Below are 24,150 nucleotides of genomic sequence, written 5' to 3' on the forward strand. Positions count from 1 at the left end.
ATACTAATTAACTATCATTTTTTATTTTTTATATAATTAAAAAGATTAGTTATCTCCGATTTATTTTTCTTATCTCACTTCAAACGGACCCTTTATGTATTGCAATTTATGTCATTTTTGGACGTGATGGTAACATTCTATAAATGGATGCACATGTTGTCACATCAGTTTTTTGAGAAAAAATTATTAAAATTATTAAAGATTGAAATATACAAAATTACGACTAAGTTTGACAATATATAATTAAAATAATAAAGAAAAAAATATATATTACAAAAAATACAATTTTTTGTATAGCAATAATTCTTTATCTTTATTATGATACATACAAAAACAGAGCACGTTAGTACTGTTTTAAACATGAAGAAAAAGACCACCTCTTTTATTTTTAATTAAAAATTATAAAAAATATTTATATATAATGGTAAATTGATTAAATTTATTTATCTATCTAATAAATTTCACACATCTATTTCTAGAATCTGTTTATCTATGGATTCAATATTGTCCATTACTCATTTAGATTTAATTTAATTATTGTGTCGAACATGCAATTTTAAGCTCATCATATTACTAATTATTTAATCCTATGATTTTAATAACAACAATATTTAAAGAAAAATGTGACTTACTTACATGCAACGTCTGTTCCAGTTAGTTAAATTAAGAATTTCACTATATCTGTACTCTGTTAAAAGTAAAGTGGATAATAAACCATAAAAAAAAAAAAAAGAAGAAGAAAGATACGTGTATCAAAATTTGAAAATTCGATAGTTAAATGTAAAATAAACTATTTAAAATACGCAAAAAGGGTAATATTTTAAAAATGGCAATTCATGTAGCTATTGATGGGGGTGGGCGTAGTTCGGATTTTGTCGGATTCGGATATATTTAATTGGGTAGAAGAAAAAATATCTGATTATAACTTGCTAAGATCGTTACCCAACTATTATATATCTTTTAATTAAACCCATTATTTAAAAAATATTCTAATATCACATTCCATAACTAAAAATTATACAAATTATCTATTATTTATATTAAATAAAAATTTTAAATCCGAGTGTATATGGCCGACCTATCTCTGACACTAATACAAGTGGATGACAAAATCAGGTGGGCTGGATGTGACTAGTATGAGATTTGACATGTTAGAATCATAGGGTATAATCAGTCGTCCTACTATAATTAATGAGCCACAAAAAAAACGAGATCATCATTACATCATTTACTATAAATATCAGGTTCTCTCCTTGCATTTACTCAATATTCAGATATTAAATACACTCATTTATTATGCATTTACTACTCACCTTTCACATCAATCTCACAACCATCACTTGGTTACATTGGTTTCTTTCTCGAGTTTTTCACTGACTTATGCATCGGAGTGGTCACGCCAGACACCCCTCTGGCACCCATTCACGTGGTTACTCTCTTGGTTGCAGATCCTCACATCTATTCTGGGAAGCAAGCGTTTGATCCATACATGTTGCTCTTATTTTTCCCAACATCTTGATAGTAGATTCCGTGGAGCATCTGACTCAGCTCATCCATTTCACCCGGATCCCATCATTGGCGTCGTCTGTGGGAAATTCTGAGTTATAAGGCGTTGATATGACTCCTACTAGGAGGGAAAACCAAGACACTTCTTGGATCCAGAAAGAGAATACACCCGTATTTCTGGTGCATGTGGCCCGCCACCTAATGGTCCCCAACCTACCATCAATTTAACACCTGAGGAATTGACCAAAATTGTAGTTGATGCTGTTAAGACAGCCATGGCGAAGAAAACCTCTACTCATCATTCCAGCCATCCCGAGTAGAGGGAGTCAAGTGCAGGTTCTAAGTCTCTTATTGTGGCAGAAGAGTTAGAAGAATTATGGAAGAAGGTGAGAATGTTGGAGGGGCAAGTTGGTTCTAAAAGTGGTGCTCAAGTTATCAAGGATTGCCATTCTCTGAAACCATTGTCTGGGAACCACTTCCCGAGCACTTCAAGTATGACAGAATCAAAGACTATGATGAGAGTTCTGATCACGAAGAGCATCTTGCTCGATTTGAAAATATGGCTATGTTACATTGCTACGGTGATCAAATCAAATGCAAAGTATTCCTTAACACCCTGGTCGACTCGGCCCAAGATGGTTCGAAGGGTTAGAACCTCAGAGCATTCATTCTTTTGAAGATTTTCAAAAAAATATTCCTGCATCAGTTCAGTAGCAGCAAAAAATACAAGAAGACTGATTTCAGTCTGTTCGAAGTGAAGCAGGGCCAGGATGAAACTTTAAGGGCATACATCAAGAGATTTAATCGAGTAGCTTTGGATGTTTCCGCCTGCGCCCCTGAGACAAAAACTACTGCTTTCATGCAAGGGTTATGGGAGGGAGATTTATTTCGATCTCTGACCAAAAAATTGCCCGGAACTTTGAAGATCTCTTGTCCTGGGCAGAGAAATACATCAACATGGAAGAGGCGCATAACCAAAAAAGAGAGGCCTTGAAAAGAGCCAGAGGAGACCGGGTTGTCAGACCTGAGGAGAGAATTCACAAGAAGAGTGGTTCAGGGCAGTTCTCTCATGTACCCTTGAGAATTGAACGGGATCGAGAAATTCAAGAATGCAGTTCAGATATAGCCCCGCCTCCAAGTTTGATGGTGTGGTTACCAAAATCAGAGAAGAAGGGGTTCTGCACCCTCCACAAAGAATGTTCTCATGATACAAGTGAGTGCCGAACTTTGAGTGAGTCTGGTAGACGTTATATGCCAGAATCTCATCCCTCCCGAGATAGGTCCAGACAACCACCTTGGTTATCTCGGCATCCCGGACCTAATGCTCCTAGGAGAACGGCTGATATCCCGAGTGGAAGTGAAATAGAGAAGGGGAGATCCCAGGAGAAGATAAGTAAGCAGACAGAAAGGAGAGACCCTTGCCCGACTCGAGGATTAATAAAAATGATTTTGGGTGGGTCCACAGATGGCGATTCCAACCGGGCCCGGAAAGCGAGTAGTAGAAGAGAGTGTGAAAATTGATGGAAGAGAGAGAAACAAACCAGTCATAAGCTTTGACCCAGAAGACCTCAAGGGAGTTAGTCTACCTGATAATGATGCTCTTGTTTTTCAAGCCCGAGTTGTCAATTAGGTATTTGTTGACAATGACAGCTCTGTCAATGTCATCTTCAAGGAAGCATTGATTCAAATGGATTTGCATGAGTATCAGTTAGAGGCGGTTGAGTCTGCCCTATTTGGTTTTGTGGGTCACGCTGTATATCCAGAGAGGGAAATAACATTGCCATTAACCCTGGGAACTGGAGATTTGCGAAAGACAGTCATGACGGTCTTTACAATGGTGGATGCCCCGTCCTCATATAACATTATCCTCGGGAGGCCAGCTATGAATGAGATGAGAGCTGTGGCCTCCACTTATCATTAGAAAATTAAATTTCCAGTACGAGGACTAGTTGGGGAGGTCAAGGGAGACTAGCCTTCCTCTCGGAAGTGTTATGGGGAGACTATCCGGGTGGATCAGAAGAAGGCGAGGAGGGAGGACAAGGGGAAGAAAGTAAGTCAAGAAGATGAGGTGGCCAAGGAAAGGGAGGTGCATTTTGTTGCGGAGGAAGAACAAGAAGCGGTGGAGATTGAGCCCGGAAAACACATCCGGGTGGCCCGAGATATCAATGCGCCCACCCGGGTAAATCTCTAAACTGTTTAAAGGCTAACATTAATGTTTTCACCTTGTGTCAATAGGAACTATCCAGGATCTGACCACAAGTGGCCGAACACAAACTAAATATCCTCCCGGGATCCCGGCCTGTGAAACAAAAGAAGAGGCACATCGGCCCTGAGAAAGATAAAGTCATTGATGAACAGGTGGGAGAGCTGTTGCGGGCCGGCCACATTCGGGAGGTCCAATTCCCTACTTGGCTCTCAAATGTGGTCCTTGTTCCAAAAGCCACCGAAAAATGGAGAATGTGTGTAGACTTCGGGGATTTAAATAAAGCTTGCCCTAAAGATTGTTATCCACTTCCTCGGATTGATCATCTGGTGGACTCAACATTCGGGTTCGAATCGTTAAGCTTTATGGATGCTTATCAGGGGTGCCATCAAATCCCCTTAGCCCGAGAAGATCAAGATAAAGTCAGTTTTATCACTTCTAGAGGCACTTTCTGCTACGTGGTTATACCCTTTGGATTGAAGAATGCCGGGGCCACATAACAATGTCTGATGAATCATGTTTTTCAAAAGTAGATAGGCAGGAACGTTGAAGTCTATGTGGATGATATTTTGATAAAAACCCGAGAGGTTTCTTGCTTTGTTGATGATCTGGCTGAGACCTTCACCACCCTGAAACAATATGGAATAAAGCTCAACCCGTCCAAGTGTGTGTTCAGGGTCAGGAACGGAAAATTCTTGGGTTTCTTGGTGACTGATCGGGGAATTGAAGTAAACCCAGAAAAGATCAAAGCAATCATCGACATGTCTTCCCTCAGCTCTGTCCGGGAAGTACAGAAATTGAGCGGGAGAATCACTGCCCTATCTCGATTCATCTCCCCGTCTGCCCGTAGAAGCTACCCATTCTTTCAAGTCCTGAGGAAGGCGCAAAAATTTGGATGGGATGAAAAATGCGAGCATGCTTTTCAAGATCTGAAGAAACATTTGTCCGAGCTACCCATACTTGTCTAGATATATTTATGATTTAAATTTTTATGTTCATGATTTTTATAAGAGATATTTTTATGCTTAAATTTATTGTTAGTAATCTTTTCAAAGGCCGATTTAGGAATTTTGGTTAGTCGATGATTTAAGATTTATTTTATGCACTTGTGATTTCATGATGGTTGATTATGTTAAGTTAGTTTATTTATTTTAGTATTTAGAGTTTATGATTTATTATTAGAAAAAAAAATCGAGATCCTTTCATACATATATATATATATATATATATATATATATATATATATATAAAATATTAACAATACTAATTTTTTATATACTATTTGTATAATAATAATAACAATACTAATTTTTTATATACTATTAACAATACTAATTTTTTATATACTATTTATATATATATAAAATATTAACAATACTAATTTTTTATATACTATTTGTATAATAATAATAATAATAATAATAATAATAATAATAATAATAAATCAATTTTGAAATAACGAAAGAATTTTAGTGATTATAATAATACATTGAAACATAATTAATTACTCATACAATCATAATTTATATTCAAACACTAAATTCAATCAATTTATATTAATACTTAACTCAAATTGATGTTTAAAATCAAAATTTTATCAACAAAAATATACTCACAAATAAAGAAATTATTAGTTTCAATCAAATTCGAAAAAGGTAAAATTTTTCTTTTCAAAAAAAAAAAAATAATATTAAAATTAATTTGGTAAGTCACGCCCCCGCTATAGGCGTGACTTTAAAAAAAAAAAAAAGGTAATCACCATATCACGCTATTTGAATTGGCGTTATACAGTAGATATGTTTTAAATGACGAAATAACCCATAATACAAGCCCTAAACCCGACAAACCCTTCCCCCAAACCAGACCACAGCGCGCCGCCAGTCACCGGAGGACTTCTTCCTCCAGCCATAGGCCACTCTTTTCCTGCGCTGAATAGGAGGAAATCAGAGCACCGAGCTCTGTTCTGAGAGGTCTTGTCCGATTTTCCGGTGAGTTTTAGCTTCGTCTCTTTGGTGGATTTGTGGTATTTTGAGTAGGGATTGAAGCCTATATGTTTCCCCTGTTTTCTAGCTTGCGTTTAGCTCTTTCCGGCGAGATTTCGAGGAGTCTCCGGCGAGCCACCACCTTGGGACCACTAGCTGCTTCGATCTTGGCATATTCGGGTCTGAAATCCCAGATCTTGTTCTTATAAGTAAGCTGCCAAAATCCGGGTTTTCGTCCGCTCCAATTTAATTCGTTTTCGTTGATTAAATTGTTCTATGTTAACTTATATATCGGTTATATATTGTAGGTTTTATCATTGGAAGATTTCGAGGTATAAATTCGATAAGTCTATAATTTTGTATCAAATTAGTTTGTGCGTATAGTTGAGAATTATGGTTAATACAATGATTATTGGAGTTGTTGGGATTTATTGGTCCAGCTTTAGTGCCTGATTGGAACCTAGAATGGATCATTTTTGAGCTTCAATGAAAATACGAGTAGCATTCGGCTTGATTTGGCTCTTATTACTAGCATTCCGTCAATTACTTGTTTCAGATGCAAGCTGCATTTGGAGCTAAGAGGGTGGTTTAATAGCTAGTATTTTTGCCACAGCAATATATGATTCCTTGATTTGCGTTTGCAGTGGTTAGATTTGCTTAAAAGCATGTTGAAAGAAACTGAATGGACTATGAGCAAAATCGACAGAAAGTTCTTTCAGAAAAGGGCTAGAGATTATAATTCGGACGAAGATGATGAATATGATGACTTAGGGGTCGAGGAGGAGAATGAAGTTTCAGAAGACGAAGAGGGCGGAATCCAGCCTGGTGTAACAAAATTTACAGAGGGAATTAAAGCTTTTAAGTTGGCATTTAAGAAAATTCTTGCTAAGAAGAGCGGTGAGGATTCGAATGTATTGGTAAGCTGAATTTCTGGAACACTTTATTTCTGCTCAAGGCTGTGTTTAGGTTGAGGGAGGTATATATATTTGTATCACAATAATTGTAATGAATTTTCTAGTATATTAGAGATTTATTCATTCGTTTTGTTAAAAGAAAGTGTATTTCTTTAAATGATGGTTGAAGACTTGGACGTCTACATAGAGTGAAAAATCGTTTAATTAAAATAGAGCTCTAGAGGAATTAGAGTACGAACTCTGAATGTGTTTTGTTTGCAGGGTCCTGTATTATCTGCTCATAAGAAGCTTTTAGGTGAAAAACTTGCTGAAGAATCGGAAAAGAAAGTAAAGGGGGAGGCAAAGAAAGAGAAGCGTTTGGTATTGGGTTTTATTGATTTAGACTTGGTTTAATGATGTACCTTGTTTTTTCCTACTTGCTCTTTGATTGATAGTGTTTTGTTGTTTATCGATTCTTTTGATGAGAAGCAAGGTGAGAAGGGACATGTGAAGCCTACTAATTATTTGGATGCCAATGAAAAGTTTCTATTGGGAGTGGCTACTAAAGGAGGTACAAATTGTTTTGTTGCTTAAAATGACTGAATGGGCTCATTTATTGTTGTCAAGAGACTGATTTGATCTTATCATTGCCATGTATACTGCTGGGTGTTCAGTGGTCAAGTTGTTCAATGCTGTAAGTTTTCGAGCCAACTTTGTACCATTACCTTCTAGTGCTCAAGCTTTCCATTTTCTTCAATTTTTACCCTTGTTCATAGCACAATTTGCTGCACTCTGTATCTATGCTTTGTGCTTCACACAGGTAAACAAGGCACAAAATGCTCAGAAAGGCTTAAATCCCTCGAGAACAAAAGATGAGAAAAGTATGTGATTACGGTTAACTTTCTATTCAATCTCTCATATACTTGGTTCTTGGTATTTCTTTCTTTGTTCCACTTATATTTCTTGGAATGATGGAATCCAAATTAGAAAAATCTTTTATTTTTATTTTTTTCATTATTTTCCAACATATATTATATCTCGATGGAATCCAATTAGAAAAATCTTTTATTTTTATTTTTTTATTATTTTCCAACATATATTAATTCTTCATATTCAAATGTATGCTTGCTTTACGCATGCGTAAGTCTATAGGTTTTTTGTATATCAAAAGTAAAGCCTTGTTGATTGTAGAATCATATTGAAGACTTTTAGGTCAAATAGATTATGTGATTTCTTGATAGTTAATCTGAGAATTATAATGTGTAGCTGATGTCCGTTGAGGAATAGAGGTTTATATGCTAAATCACTTTATTATGGAACTGAAATTGGATCGTATTTTTTGGAATATGAAGTCATCCCATGAATTTCAATTTGTTTAGAACTTGAGACAGGTTTGAGAAACAAACTGTATCTGAGGTGTTAAGAGTTATGTTTGTAGTCTGTACGGTAAATTCTGAGGTTGATGTGACTAACTTGAACAATACCAGAGGTACTGTTTGTTTTATTTGAAGATGAATTACGGCTTTTGAAGAATATTTGGGTTTTTTTTTTCCTGAAAGAAACAAATTTTTGCTGATGATATCATATCATGTGAGAGTGCATTGGTTTATTTGAATTTTTAATAGTTTGTTATGGTATTTTGGAATTTCAAAATATAGTTTCGTGGCATTAAAATATAATATAATAATTGTGTTGTTTTGAGAAGGGATGAAAACATGGTTGTCAAAGTTGTCCAAGGTTTTGGGCGCAACCTGGCATGGTTCATTTTGAGAAAATGAGAATCTCTTGGAAATGAAGTCAAACATTGGTGTGTGATTTTCATACCTAATGACTAAAGGCCGATCCATTATTGATTTTTAAAACAGATTTAAAACACTATCTGTTTTCATGTAATTTTAATTTTAATGCAAATAACTATCAATCTATACGATGAATGCAATACCGAAGGACTTTTTTCCAACGTATGAATTAGCATTTGGTGAGAATTCAGATCATATTTTTCTTGCATTATCTCATTTTGTTACAATAACCATCATGGAAATATGGCAGTAATGACGAAGCGGAGGAAAGAAGCCTTCTTTTCGGAGTTGGGCAAGACATCGTCACAATCTGCCCAGGCTGCTGCTAAGGTTCTGGCTATCAACTCATTTACCATGTGATTAAGCATTTTTTTTGCCGGGAGCCACCCAATTCCTTTGGTTCCTGATTGGACTTTATTGTGGTTTGAAATCTTGCAGGTTGGTACACCCAGTGGTTCTATGGATGAAGAAGCTCCATCTTGGGCCCCTCTGCGTGATGATTACATGCTAACACACCCCAAGTTGAAAGATTGGGATAAGATGCAGGTAAGCTTTTATTTGGTTTTATGTCTTATCACACCGTGAATTCCTTGGGCTTCAAAACCACCTGGTTTGGTCCTTAAAAATATTACTTAATAATTTACACCCCCATGCTATGATAATTTAATTTTGGTTCTTTTTTTATATTTTTGGACAGAAAACTAGTTAGTTAATATCTGATGTGCGCAGTGTTATTGAGAGAATTGTTGTTTAGTACGTGATGTCCTACACAAATAATAAGTTAAAAACATTGAGAGCGTTTTAATAGTGATATGGTTTATGGTAAATTTCTTTTTCAAACTTGACATATGATAAATAATTTGGTTGTGTAGGTTATGTTATGCTTGTCGGAGAAAGTAGCATGACAAAAAGGGGGTTGGTTGGATAATTATTGATGTTTAAAAAAATCAAATTGATTGGTTGCTTGAAAAGAGTAGGGGAACCTTTTAGGACTAATGATAAAATCCATGATTTCCTTAGTTGGTAAAGAACAAAATTGTCTGAATCCTCGGTCATTTATGTTATATGAATATACGATCAACTGCTCATCGGTTGTGAAACTGATTTATCTCGATTTTGCATGTTAAGCTGGTCATTTTCTGTGCTTTCAGGATACCAATGTTGCTGGTGACTTTGGGAGACAATCAGCCACAGATTCATCAGATGATGATTAATAGTTTCGACGCCGAATAGGCTTAAGATTGGTGTATTTAGCTTGCATGGACAATGGTTTAATGAAAGTTTGTTTGTTGGCAGCAGTAATCTCAGTGAGGCAACAAAAGTTATTGCTGGTTTATTTTAAATTTTAAGCTCGACGAAAGAGAAGAAAAACTGCAATTCTTTGTTCGTGGTAACCATTCACCTGCTTATGAATATTACATACTCCACGTGTTATGCTCATCTCTACTATGATAATATATGACCTTCCTACTATATATTGAAATGAATGGTTTTTTTCTTATCAAAAAACAAAAAGAAATGAATGGTTTTTTGAGTTTTTTCAGAATTATTGTTGCAGGATCCTGAACGGATAGATAGCATCTAGAAAGCAATTTGTCAAGATAGTATTTCTAATTCTATCCATTAGCCCTGCACAATTCAATATCTAATAGAAATATCATCTACTTATATTTTTCATTCATAATTATACTAAATTTAGTATTTTAATAAAACATAAAAATTTAAAATAAAGAAATAATATAATCTCAAAAGTTACGAATAAATTAAAATTTTTATTTTTATCTAGGCAAAAACTTGTGTGAGATGGTCTCACGGGTCGTATTTGTGAGACCTCGTCTCACATATTAGGATCCGTGAGACGGTCTCACATGAGACCCACTTTTTTATCTAATAAAAGATTTCGACTTTCCGTAAAATTTTAGGAACTTTTGTTTCAACACATGATATTCAATCTTTCAATGTTGGTATACTAAGAAAGAAAATTGCATATACACGTATCTATTATATTTTCAAATAAATAAAAGAAAGTCGAAAAATTAAAATGTATAAATAAAAGAGATGAATTTCAATAAAAAAAAAAGGATATATAAAATAATGTACCTTAATGATAGCAATTAGTAGCAACAACTTCTTGAGTTATTAATATTTAAATTGAGAAATTAAAATACTGATATCCATAATACCATTTTGATTATTATATTAAATTATTGAGTGAGTCTCATGTGAGACCGTCTCACAGATCATAATCTGTGAGACGGTCAACCCTACTCATATTCACAATAAAAAGTAATACTCTTAGCATAAAAAGTAATACTTTTGCATGGGTGACCCAAATAAGAGATCCGTCTCATAAATATGACCCGTGAGACCGTCTCACACAAGTTTTTGCCTAAATTATTTTGCCACGTTTGAATTCATATATCAATGTTTATTTATTTTTATTTAATCAATGCTTTAATGTTTCCATTATTATTATTATTGATACCGAGGATTGAGCCTACTACCCCTGGTCCATCCCAAATACAAGTAAAATACAGGCCCATCAAGGGTTCAGATATTCTCCTATAAATGCCAGGTTTGGGTGTTCAGTTAATGGATTCAATATATTGTTTTCAGCAGCACCCTTAGCTACTCCCCCATATATCCTCAGTCACTGACTTGAGCGTCGGAGGGGCAATACCAGGACACCCTCCTGGCCCCCTCCTAACGATCTTATTTGTGATTTCAAGCTAGGGACAATTTTGAAACCTGTGTCTGTACTAGTGGCATTTGCTAAAATCGGACCCTAAATTTCCAGTGAGTATCACTTGGCGCCGTCTGTGGGAACTTTGAGTTGAGACATATATATTGTAGGGAAGAGAGGGAGTGGAAGAGCCACCTTAGCATCATCGCGTCCTCGGAGGGGACCCGAACCATCTCATGCTGAGACAAGACAGGAACAACCTTGTAAAACCCGAAAAAATCAGATTACGTATAAGCCATGCATAATTGATACTATTTAAAATAAAAATGAATTTTTATAAATATATGAAGTGTTTGATTTATTTTAATAATTTTAAGTCATGATTATTTATTTTAAAAGTAGATGTTTAGTTTTATTTTTTCAGGAAAAATACGCGAGGTCGGACCGGAGTTTGGAGATTAGAGATAAGATTAGCAATAAGAAAAATATTCCTAAATTTAATTTAAGCTAAGGAAGGATTTAATTTAAATAAAAAGAATGTCTTTAGGATTTAATAAATTAATTAGAGCTAAGTTGGTAAATAAGTTCTTTAGGTTAATATTTAATTAAAGCTTAAATTAAAATATGTAAACATATGGGGATGAATTAATCTAGGTATAATATGTTCAAGAAATTAATCCTAGCATTTGAATATTTAAATTTGAGGTCATGAATGCCATGCAATAATCTATCCTAAATTTAATGTGTAAATTCACTAAAATATATAATGAGGGTGCTAAACTTTAAACAATTAAAATACAAGATTTAAACAATAAAATACCATGCAAATTAGTAATAATAATTTTGGGTCCAACATTTAAAATAATTCAAAGGTTGGTAACTCTGCTTCAAACCACTCCTAATTGCACTTCATGGGGTATTCATTTCTCATTTTAAATTCTTTAATGGGTAGTAAATTTAAATGCAATATAACACCTCATTTCTACTCAACCTACTAGACTAAAAACCGTTGATAATGCAGCAAGAATGAGAGCAAGAATCGGCAGCTAAGGGGAGAAGAAACAATTCAAAAACCCATTCAACTCTTGCACTTGTAACTGTCAACTAAATGCAATTCAAGACTCATTTAACACCTCTTATATCATTCACCTTCAATACCTAGCATTCCATCATCCCCACCTTCGAAATTAGCAGAAGAGAACAACAGCTAATAATCGAAAACAGCAGCAACAAAACAAGAAGGAAAAGCCAACTCCGACTCCGCCGCTCGTATTCGTCGTTTTGATTTGTTTTCTTCAGAACAAATTCCAGGCATGTATATATTGTTTCTTTTCTCTTCAATCAAGTCCTATAGATATTTTAAAACATTATATGTTCAAGATTCATGAAGCAAAACGAAATTTGACAGCAACGATTTCAAAAAAAAAATCTGCACAGGTGCTCTCCATTGGCTTATGTCTTCGTTAGAGATGTTTCTTGTGGTTTCAGGATGTAGTTCGTTTCCAGGCAACCAAGGCTGCTTCTAGGCATAAATTAGAATGTGTTAGAGTGTTTTTGGTTCATTTGTTTCAGTCTATACACTCAAAAACGAAGAAATGACAGCAAACTCTTCTTATGTGCAGAAATGAGTCACAATTTTCTGTCCTTGAGTTGTTCGAGGGGTGTTCGAATCTTGGCTTTCCTAGGGGCTGTAGCCATGGTTAAAACCCTTCCTTATCATGTCTAGGACGTGACCAAATCATCTTTTCAAAGCTTGTTTCATAGGTACCTCAGATTTTTACAGAAATATAACAAGTGCTCTTCGGTTTTCAAAATCTGATTTTTGGTGTGAGTAAATTTCGGTTTTTCTGTGTTGTTTGGATTATGGTTGGCTTCTAGCCCATATACCATGGTTCATACCACACTTCATCATGTCAAGATCGAGCCAAGGTTAATTATATAGCCACTGGAACGAAGATTTACAGCAAAACAATTCAATATATACACCACTGCACAGAATATGCATTCTCGGCTAGCATGTGCATTGTCCTATGTGTTGGCTCGGTTTGTGGTTGCCTTTTAGCCCTTAGCCACGGTCCAAGCCATGCATTAGGATGTTGGTAAGAGTCTCTGGTTGGTGGTTCAAGCCCACGGCCATTTGTTTCAGAGTTTCACCCCGAAATAGCAACATAGCTGCTGCTGCAATTTCATTATTTGACAGCAACTGTGCGTCCGATTCAGAAGGCTCGTGCGAGTTCTTGGTGGGCTTTTAGCCTATGGCCTTGGACTGGACACTACCTTAATGAGTTAGGAAAGTCATATTTTTGGCCGTTCACGATTTGGTCGAGTTTAGAGGTCGTAAGAGAAATTACGGTGAAAGGTGCCAAAATGACTCTAGAAAAAGTGTTTTATGTTTTTGTGTTCCATTCACCTATTTTCGTGTTTTACAGACCTTGTGCATATTTTTCAGTATGTTTGGGGTATTTTTAATCATGGTTAAACGTCGGTTCAATGTTGGTTCGGGTTGGTACATGCCATGATTAAAAATCAAGTTGTTGGTCTGAATCGTCTCGTTTTTGGTTCAATTGTCAAGTTTTGGGCAACTTAAGATTTATTGCATGTGTCACATATTAGAATTAAGTCGCAGCAAGCCTGGGAACGATCCAAGTCATCCGGTAAAAAAATAAGGTTATAATTATATTACGTGCATAAAAATAAAAAATGTTTATTTTTGAGATATATGCTATATGTCTTGTGGCCACCTTATGCTTATGGGTTTGGAAGTCGGTAGGCGCAATCGAGGACCTCTCCGCCCGGTGACTTACGACCGGTTATGATTATGTATGGGTACTAACATCCAGTCCAAGGGCTGTGATTGATCTCTACCGCCCAGTATACTGTGGTTTAGTCTGATCAGGCGCTTACGCTATGTTATGGGCCACTAGCTTAGAAACATTATCTCTACCAGAAAAATTATGATATGTTATGACAGAGCTCTATTGAGCAAAGCTTTTACGTATGAATTTTCAGATATGCACGTAGTTATAATTATTCATGATACGATTTTCACCGTACGCTCTACGATACTTTATTTTTATGATGCATGCGCTTTTATGATATATTTACTTGTTATTCAAGATATATACATGTTGAGTCTTTAGACTCACTAGACTTGATTGTTGTAGGCATCGTTGAGGTCGAGACCGCGGGCGGAGACCAGTGAGAGATCTTGGGACAGCAGTAGTAAACCCGAGGACCTCATGACTTAATTTATGCACCTTTTATTATTCAAACTCAGTTTTAATACGTTGGATTATTTTTAAGTTGATGTTTACGTTGAATTATTTTTAAATTGTTGGTTGAAAACTATATTTGCTTCCGCTGTTATTTTAAAGTTAAAATTATTTACATGTTTATTTTAATTAAATGAGACAAGATAATTATTTATTTAGAAATTTTTTAATAATTCCGCAAAATTATGAATACGAGATACGGGCCTTTACAAACCTCGTCAAGAGACAAGAGCTGAGCTGCCCCTTCATGAGACAAGGGTCGAGCAAACTTGTCCCAATGAGAATGTGGGGAACTTGGCCCTGAAACAGTTGGGCCAATTTATCACCCGAACAGTGGATGAGGCAATGAAGAGAAATCAAGAGTCTATGTTTGCAGAAGAGCATGTCGCTTGCCAGGAGCAAGAAGAGAATGTGGAGGGCCATCAGAGCCGGGTTGAAGAGACGCATCCCCTTCAAAGTGGGGAAGTTAGTGAGATAGGGGAGATGTGGAAGGAAATACGGATGTTGAGGCAGCAAGTAAGAAGCCGAGCGTCGGTACCCAAGAGAGGAAGTCCTTTTTCACTAGCCATTTTAGAAGAAGGACTTCCTCCAAATTTTCGACAGTTGAATGTTGGAGAGTACGATGGACATACTGACCCCGAAGAACACTTGAGGAGATTGAGATTGAATTTTTCCTACTAAGACATCGCCTAATAGAGGAGCATAGGTGAGGAGATTGATATTAAATTTTTTCTACTAAGGCATCGCCTAATAGAGGAGCAGAGGTGAGGAGATTGATATTAAATTTTTCCTACTAAGGCATCGCCTAGTAGAGGAGCAGAGGTGAAGAGATTGATATTAAACTTTTCCTACTTGAGCTAAGCCTGGTAGAGGAGCAGAGGTGTGGAGGTGTTGAATTTTTATTTTCCTGCTAAGGTATCGCCTAGCAGATGAGTTAGAGATGGGGGTATTGAATTTTTATTTTCTCGCTATGGTATCACCTAGCAGAGGAGTTAAGAGGGTGGAGGTGTTGAATTTTATTTTCCTGCTAAGGTATCGTATCACCTAGCAGAGGAGTTAGAGGGTGGAGGTGTTGAAATTTTATTTTCCTGCTAAGGTATCGCCTAGCAGAGGAGTTAGAGGGTGGAGGTGGTGAATTTTTATTTTCCTGCTAAGGTATCCCCTATCAGAGGAGTTAGAGGGTGGATGTAGTGAATTTTTATTTTCCTGCTAAGGTATCACCTAGCAGAGGAGTTAGAGGGTGAAGGTGTTGAATTTTATTTTTCTGCTAAGGTATCGCCTAGCAGAGGAGTTAGAGATGGGGGGTGTTGAATTTTTATTTTCCTGCTATGGTATCGCCTAGCAGAGGAGTTAGAGGGTGAGGGTGTTGAAATTTTATTTTTCTGCTAAGGTATCGCCTAGCAGAGAAGTTAAAGGGTGGAGGTGGTGAATTTTTATTTTCTTGCTAAGACCCGGCTTAGCAAAGGAGTTAGAGGGTGGAGGTGGTGAATTTTTATTTTTCTGTTATGGTATCGCCTAGCAGAGAAGTTAGAGGGTGAAGATGTTGAATTTTATTTTCCTGCTAAGGTATCGCCTAGCAAAGGAGTTAGAGATGGGGGGTGATCAATTTTTATTTTCCTGGTATGGTATTGCCTAGCAGAGAAGTTAGAGGGTGAAGGTGTTGAATGTTATTTTCCTGCTAAAGCGTCGCCTAGCAGAGGATCATAGTGGAAGGGGAGAAGAATTTTATTTTCCTGCTAAGGCATCGCCTAGCAGAGGAGCAGAGCAGAGGGGGAGGATTAAATATTATTATTTTTGCTAAGGCATCGCCTAGTAGAGGAGCAGAGTCAGCAATGAGAAAAATTTTATTTTCCTGCTATGGTATAACCTAGCAGAGGAGTTAGAGGCTGGAGGTGTTGAATTTTATTTTCCTGCTAAGGCATCGCCTAATAGAGGAGTTAGAGGATGGAGGCGTTGAATTTTATTTTCCTGCTATGGCATCACCTAGCAGAGGAGTTAGAGGGTGGAGGTGTTGAATTTTATTTTCCTGCTATGGCATCGCCTAACAGAGGAGTTAGAGGGTGGAGGCGTTAAATTTTATTTTCCTGCTAAGGCATCACCTAGCAGAAGAGTTAGAGGGTGGAGGTGTTGAATTTTATTTTCCTGCTAAGGCATCGCCTAACAGAGGAGTTAGAGGGTGGAGGCGTTGAATTTTATTTTCCTGCTAAGGCATCGCCTAGCAGAGGAGTTAGAGGGTGGAGGCGTTGAATTTTATTTTCCTGCTATGGCAACGCCTAACAGAGGAGTTAGAGGTGGAGGTGTTGAATTTTATTTTCCTGCTATGACATCACCTAGCAGAGGAGTTAGAAGGTGGAGGCGTTGAATTTTATTTTCCTGCTATGGACTATTTTAGCAGAGGAGTCAAGGGCGCGGGGAAGTGGAAACTATTTCCCTTCAAAAGCTTAGTAGAGGACCTTGAAGATGGGGGTGACGAGGGCATACTGTGTTAGAAAAATTTATTTCGTTTATCGTTAACGAACAATGTTTGCCCGGTCAAGTCGTGGGGGTTTGGAGGCAACGCCCCCAAAAGCTCTTCAGAAACTAGACGATCATTCGTGTGACACCTCTGACCCGTTTAATAAAAGAACAGCGGAATTTAAATTTTCTTCAAAATGTAGGAAGGATTTTAAAATACATTTCAATGTATAATCCAAAGTATATACATGATCAATGAAATGATTCAACCAAAATACAAAATATCATTTTTATGATCATGTCAAAATGCTATCAAAATAGTCTTCTTCTTCCTTCCTTCTCTCATGCATATGACTCCGGCCTCAATCAACGTCCCGGCCCGTCGCTCTTATCTGCATCACATGAAATAACTGAAATGAGTATAAAACTCAGCAAGTGGAACTCTTACATAGCAATTGACACATATATCATACTTTGTAAAACATGACTTTGAAATCATTAAATATCATCAACTCTTGAAACATGAATAACATAGCATAGTATAACAATAAGATGGTATTTCTCTTTTCTCTGATGGATCGATATCTAAATAGCATCTCTGTCTCTGTACCTATATCCCATCGATATAAATCGATAACTCTGAGGGATATAAGCCTATGGTCATTGATCAACTAATTGCATGCAATCTCTAACTATGTATCTATCAATCCATAAATCATTTAAACTCTCTCTTTGACATTTCAACAAACACTTTGAAGACTCTATTCTCTTGTATTCCCTTTTTCACCATTGAGACATAAAAATGTCTCTAATCAACAACAAGGTGTAATAATACATAGCATGAATCAAATGGAAGGGAATAACATGTTAAAACCATTGAAACACAATGCATATATTATCATGTGAGCACAAGGAGTGAAATTCCACTTACAACCAATAAAACCCTTGAATAAATCTCTTGGTACACAACCTACATCAATAAACCAAGTATTGCACCATCAACATCTCAATAATAATAAACCCATAACAATTAATCCATAAAACCAACACCATCACCAAACCCATGATTTTTCACAACACCAAAACTAAGAATAAACTAAACCAAAAGCTTACCTTAGCTTCCTTGAACCCAAAATAACCTTGCTCTCAACACAAATAACCAACAAGAAGCTTGAATCAAGGAAATGAAAGGAAGAAATGAAGGAACCCTAGCTCCCCTAGAGAAAAGAACCGAGAATGAAGGAAAGGAAATGAGGAAAGTGAACCAATTCATCCAATTATATCACTTAAAACTCGAAACACGCTTCCACTGTTCATGCACCGCGGGTGCGCTATGCCTTCGGCAACTCATCCAAAAATCCACAATCGACGACCGCGGGTGCGCTCCACCAAGGACCGCGGGTGCGCTCTGGTTTTGGTAAATAGACCGCGAGTGCGATGTCTTCCTGACCGCGGGTGCGGTGAGTCTTCGGCAATTCCACCAAAAAAAATCTGAAATAACGACCGCGGGTGCGGTCCTCTCTTGAGTGTGGGTGCGGTCACCTTTGTAGCCAACAAAATACTCTACGCAACAAGGATCGAATCGCAACGCTGATACAATACAACTACACAACAACTAATATCAACAACCCCACAAAACAATTATAACCAACAATACTATAACCCATAATCACAACTCTTAACATCACACTATACTAAAACTCAACTAAAAAGTCAATAATCATACGAAATCTTAAACCTTACCGAACACCAGGCTTGGCTATTACAATTGTAAGGCTTGAGATTTATTAGTCTTCATTGATGTGGGACTCGGAAGATATGAGTATGCATGATATAAAATGAGAAGCACTAAGTGAGATGGGAGTAAGAAAGAAATGGAAAAGATGAGGAAATATTCAGAATAAATTAGAAGGGCCGAAGCATTGGTGCACATGTGCGCATGTGCGCGAAGAAATGTGCGCATATGCGCGACAACTCCAGTAGCATCGGCGCACATGCGCGAAGAAATGCGCGCATATGCGCGATATGTCCAGAGACATTTGCGCACATGCGCGAGATAAGGCGCGCATATGCGCGACACCTCCAGTGACTTTGGCGCACATGCACGAGATGAAGCGCGTATATGCGTGAGGAGTTGGGATTTTCATTGCCGAGATCCCTAGGGCTCGCGTATATGCGCGAGTGATGTCGCGCATATGCGCGAGACGTGTTGCTTGAAAAATGATAACACTTGTCCTTGCCATGCAATATAAGGGATATGTATCTTCTTTCCTTTCCATTTCAGCTGAGGATACCGAGAGAGCTCCAAGAGAATTCAACAAGTTCTTTTCAAGCTTCATTTGTTAGCTTTACAAGATTCAATCATCCAAACGTTAATCCGATTTCGGTTTTGAGCTCCTCTATTCAAGGGCTACAAGAGGGTGTAAGTTTCATTCACTTTCAACCTGATTTGAGATATTGATGTTGGGGAAACTTTGTTATGCTTGTAAATACATGTTCTTGAGATTATAAACAACGTATATTCGAAACCGGATCGAAGAAATGATACCGTATGCATTTGTTATGAATTTCAGCATATATTGTATATGAGATTATGCAGATTTCAGAAATTATGTAGGCTTTTGATGAAGATTATGAGTTGTGGATATTGATTATGTTGCTATTGAGTTATCGGTGTCACAAGATTATGCCGTTGTACCATCGATTGGTATCGAAATTGATTGTTGATGTATACATGTGTTGAATGGAGCTATGAATTGATATTGAACATTCAACATTGCCATTTCAGATTGATATTGGTAAGGTTCGTATTCGAGACTTCGACTACAATAAAGATTGTGCGACGAAAGGTATAGTTCATGTTCTGTTTGGGAAGACACAACTCAAATTAGATTCAATTTGAGTTTTCCAACAAAATCACATACTAGATTATGTTTATATTTGAATGTTTATGCCTTGTTTATAGATTTTTATTCAAGCCTTGAGATAGGAGTCACTGACAGATTTGTCAAACTAGATGTTCGGTAGTATCGTCGCATTGGGGTAGTTCGACTCCATGTGTAGACACTCGATACAGACATGACCGAAATCTCGGAATAAGACGTACGGTTACCCCAATTGGGAGGGTAGGTGACAGACAACGACGTCTTATTCAAACCGGGATCCCTAGAGTAGAGTCGAATTGAGTCAAGACATGATTTGATTGATATTGCATGCTTATATTGATTTGGTTTCATAGACTATGGGACCTATTCCTTTAATATTATTCATAATAGTTTGTTTCATGATTTATATTTTGTTTATGCATGCATATCATGTTTTATACTGGGATTTGTTCTCACCGGAGTTTCCGGCTGTTGTTATGTCTGTATGTGTGCATAACAACAGGTGGGGCAGGATCAGGGTCACGACCGAGATGAGATCGAGATAGAGTGGTGACTTCGGGCACAGAAGACTGCTAGTGGTTATTGTACTAGACTTGTATTACTTATGATTTAGAGATTGTATGGTATGGAACTTTAGTTTGGTATGGAAGTATTAAAATAAACTATGTATTTACGTTTGTTGTAATTAAATAAAGAGAGTTCTTATGCTTGGTTTATATACATTTGATTTAAAGTTAAAAGCAAAAATTTGACCCACGTTTTCTAACAACGATCCGATTAATACCATAAGGAACTGAGTTAGAGCCCGGGTCCCCACAACAATCTCCCCTCTTTAAAGGAATTTCGTCCTCGAAATTGACGTCACTACGCAAAAAGCTCGGGATACTTCTCTTTCATCTCATCTTCTGGTTCTTACGTGGCTTCTTCAATCAAATGATTTATCCAAAGGACTTTAACAATGCCGATCTCTTTGTTTCTCAACACTTTAACTTTCCGATCCAAAATCTGGACTGGAATCTCTTGGTATGTCAAACTCGGCGTCAAATCCAATGGCTCGTGGCGAAGAACATGGGAAGGATTCGCACTATACTTCCTGAGCATTGAGATATGAAAAACATTATGAACTCTGTCAAGATCTGGCGGTAGGGTTAACCTGTAAGCTTGGTCACCAACTCTATCCAAGATCTCAAATGGGCCAATAAATCTCGGACTCAACTTTCCCTTCTTGCCAAATCGCATCACACCTTTAAGAGGTGTTATCTTCAAGAACACATGGTTGCCAACCTCAAACTGCAACGGCCTACGACGCACATCAGCATAGCTCTTCTGTCTCGACTGCGCTGTCTTCATCCTCTCTCGAATAACAGCAACAACATCAGCTGTCTGTTGGACCAACTCTGGACCCAACATCTTCCTCTCACCAATCTCATCCCAATACAAGGGAGATCTACACTTCCTGCCATAAAGTGCTTCATACGGTGCCATGCCAATCGTCGCTTGGTAGCTATTATTGTACGTGAACTCAACAAAAGGCAATTTGGAATCCCAGCTACCTGGATAATCAATAGTACAAGCTCTGAGCATATCCTATAAAATCTGAATAACTCTCTCTGATGACCGTCACTCTGGGGTGATATGCTGTACTGAATGCTAACCGTGTACCCAAAGCTCTGTGCAAACTCTTCCAAAACTCTGGAGTAAATCTAGGGTCACGATCGACACAGGAACACCATGAAGTATAACAATCTCTGCTATGTACTCTTTGGCATACTGGTTCATGGAATACGTCGTCTTGACTGGAAGAAAATGCGCTGACTTGGTCAAACAATCAACAATAACCCAAATAGAGTTAAAACCTTTCTACATCCTAGGAAGACCAGTCACGAAATCCATCGTAATATGCTCCCATTTACATTGAGGAATCGGCAATGACAGCAATGTCCCAGCAGGTCTCTGGTGCTCGATCTTCACCTGCTGACAAGTTAGGCACTGAGAAATAAACATGGCAATATCCTTCTTCATACCTGGCCACCAGTAGAGTCTACGAAGATCCTGATACATCTTGGTACTACCTGGGTGTATCGAATATGGCACGGTATGTGCCTCTGTCAAGACGTCTCGTCGAATATCATCACCAGCAGGAATGCAAATACGGCCTCTGAATGTCACCAAATCATCTCCATTCATCCCAAACTCTGAATTACCTCTCTCCTCAGCTCTGGCTCTCATCTATGCCAACTGAACATCATTGGTCTGCTTTCTACGGATCCTATCCGTCAATGTAGCCCGAATGACCAACGCTGAAAAGGGAGCAATGGTCCCCGGAACCACCAAAGATATCTCTTCTCGCTGCAAGTCTAACAACAATGGCTTCTGAATCATAGAACTCAAAGAAAAACTCGACTTACGGCCCAAAGCATCCGCTACAACATTTGCTTTCCCTGGATGATAACTAATCGTCACATCATAGTCTTTAACAAGCTCTAACCACCTTCTCTGCCGATATTGAGTTCTTTATGAGAGAACAAGTACTTTAAACTTTTGTGGTCCGTGAAAATTTCACACTTTTCGCCATATAAATAATTTCTCCAGATTTTCAGGGCGAAAACCACGGTTGCCAAATCCAGATCATGCGTAGGATAATTTTTCTCGTAGTCCTTCAACTGACGAGAAGCATATGCTATAACTTTGCCACGTTACATCAGCACTGCACCAAGACCCTTCTTCGACGCATCGGTATAAACAACAAAGTCCTCTGACACTGGGCAACGCAAGTACCAGAGCTATTGTCAAATTATCTTTCAACTCTTGAAATCTACTCTGGCAATCATTGGAGCACTCAAACTTCACAGTCTTCCTTGTCAGATTGGTTAACGGCAGGGCAATCTTAGAGAAATCTGAAATAAAGCGACGATAATAACCCGCCAAACCAAGAAAACTGCGTACCTCTCATACAACCAAGAAAACTGCGTACCTCTCATACAGTGGTAGGAATAGGCCATTTCTGAATTGCCTCTATCTTCACAGGATCAACAGCTATACCATCCTTCGAAACAACATGGCTTAAGAAAGAAATCTGCTCCAACCAAAACTCACACTTCTTCAACTTGGCATACAACCTCTTCTCTCTCAATAACTGAAGAAAAACTCCGAGGTGCTCTGAATGAAGCTCTCTAGTCTTGGAATAAATCAAAATGTCATCGATGAAAACAATGACAAAGCTATCCAAATACGGCTTGAACACACGGTTCATCAGATCCATGAAGACTGAAGGAGCATTGGTCAGACCCAAAGACATCACAAGAAATTCATAATGACCATACCTGGTCCGGAACGCCATCTTAGGGATATCGGACTCCCTAACCTTCAACTGATAATAGCCAGATCGCAGATCAATCTTTGAGAACACTGTAGCCCCTTGCAGTTGGTCAAAAAGATCGTCTATCCGTGGCAACGGATATTTATTCTTGATAGTCACTTTGTTGATCTCTCTATAGTCAATGCAAAGCCGCAAAGACCCATCTTTCTTCTTGACAAAAAGAACCGGAGCTCCCCAAGGCGAAGAACTCGGTCGAATAAGGGGTTTTGACGCGTCTGGTGGAGCGTCAGCGAGTGGTACCCAGTAGTCAATTGGTTTGTGTCAGAGTTCCCAGATATTTATATATTATACTGGTTTGATACATTTGATAGAGAGATGCCCTGTGTAGCTGTATGTGAGGTTTTTATGTTGGTTTGGATTTTATTTGTGGTATGTTGTGTTTAGTCCTGGCCAGTGCGGCTGTAGGATGTTTGTGTGATGGATCGTGAACTTGATGTTATTTTCGAGCGTATAATGTTATTGCTGTGTTTTGAGTTTTTTTGGGATATCCTATTTACGAATAGGTAATGCCGAAATTACAGTAGGCCCAAAATGAAAAATTTTAATCGCTTTCGCTGTTTACATTAATAAATCTTGGTTGTTTGGTCATTAAATATTAATCAGGAGCACGGGCCCCCACAGTATCAGAGCGTAACTGGGATATGCTCGAATTAGAGTGTAGGGCACTTGAGTCTAGAACCTTTACCCAATAGATCATGCAAATGCGTCTTCAACTCTTTCATCTCTGTAGGGGCCATTCTATACGGAGTCTTAGAAATAGGAACCGTACCTTGAACTAGATCCATCACAAACTCTACATCTCTATCCGATGGTAAACCCGGAACAACATCCTCAAACACATCAAGGAACTCTCTCACAACATCAATATCATCAATATTCAACTTAACCATCTATCCACATCAACAATCGAAGCCACAAACCCATCACAACCTCTAAACAACAACTTCTTAGCCTCAAGACACGAAATAAAAGGAAGGACCAGCGAAGTACCTGCACTAGCGAGCATACCTTCCTTATTGCCATCATCTGCAAATTTCACCGTCTTAGCAACACAATCAATCACTGCACGATAGGTTGAAAGCCAATCCATGCCA

At 37.7% G+C, this 24,150-nt stretch overlaps 1 protein-coding gene and 1 long non-coding RNA gene across 2 annotated transcripts; one reads left to right on the forward strand and one right to left on the reverse strand.

The window, feature by feature from the left end:
* Positions 1 to 5,548: 5,548 nt before the first annotated feature.
* On the forward strand, positions 5,549 to 9,823 carry LOC140811846 (uncharacterized). The gene is made up of 11 exons (XM_073169953.1): positions 5,549 to 5,697; positions 5,780 to 5,900; positions 6,000 to 6,023; positions 6,336 to 6,608; positions 6,867 to 6,965; positions 7,074 to 7,155; positions 7,259 to 7,278; positions 7,405 to 7,465; positions 8,634 to 8,713; positions 8,822 to 8,929; positions 9,535 to 9,823. Exons 4-11 carry the CDS (start codon positions 6,357 to 6,359, stop codon positions 9,595 to 9,597), a joined length of 765 nt encoding a protein of 254 aa, XP_073026054.1. The 5' UTR covers positions 5,549 to 5,697; positions 5,780 to 5,900; positions 6,000 to 6,023; positions 6,336 to 6,356; the 3' UTR covers positions 9,598 to 9,823.
* LOC140811847 (uncharacterized) lies at positions 7,058 to 7,878 on the reverse strand. The gene is made up of 2 exons (XR_012113550.1): positions 7,403 to 7,878; positions 7,058 to 7,173 (listed from the first exon to the last, which is right to left on the reverse strand). It is a non-coding gene; the product is annotated as an uncharacterized lncRNA (long non-coding RNA).
* Positions 9,824 to 24,150: the final 14,327 nt, after the last annotated feature.

This window comes from Primulina eburnea, chromosome 14 (assembly GCF_022965805.1).
Source record: "Primulina eburnea isolate SZY01 chromosome 14, ASM2296580v1, whole genome shotgun sequence".
Classification (NCBI taxonomy): Eukaryota; Viridiplantae; Streptophyta; class Magnoliopsida; order Lamiales; family Gesneriaceae; genus Primulina; species Primulina eburnea.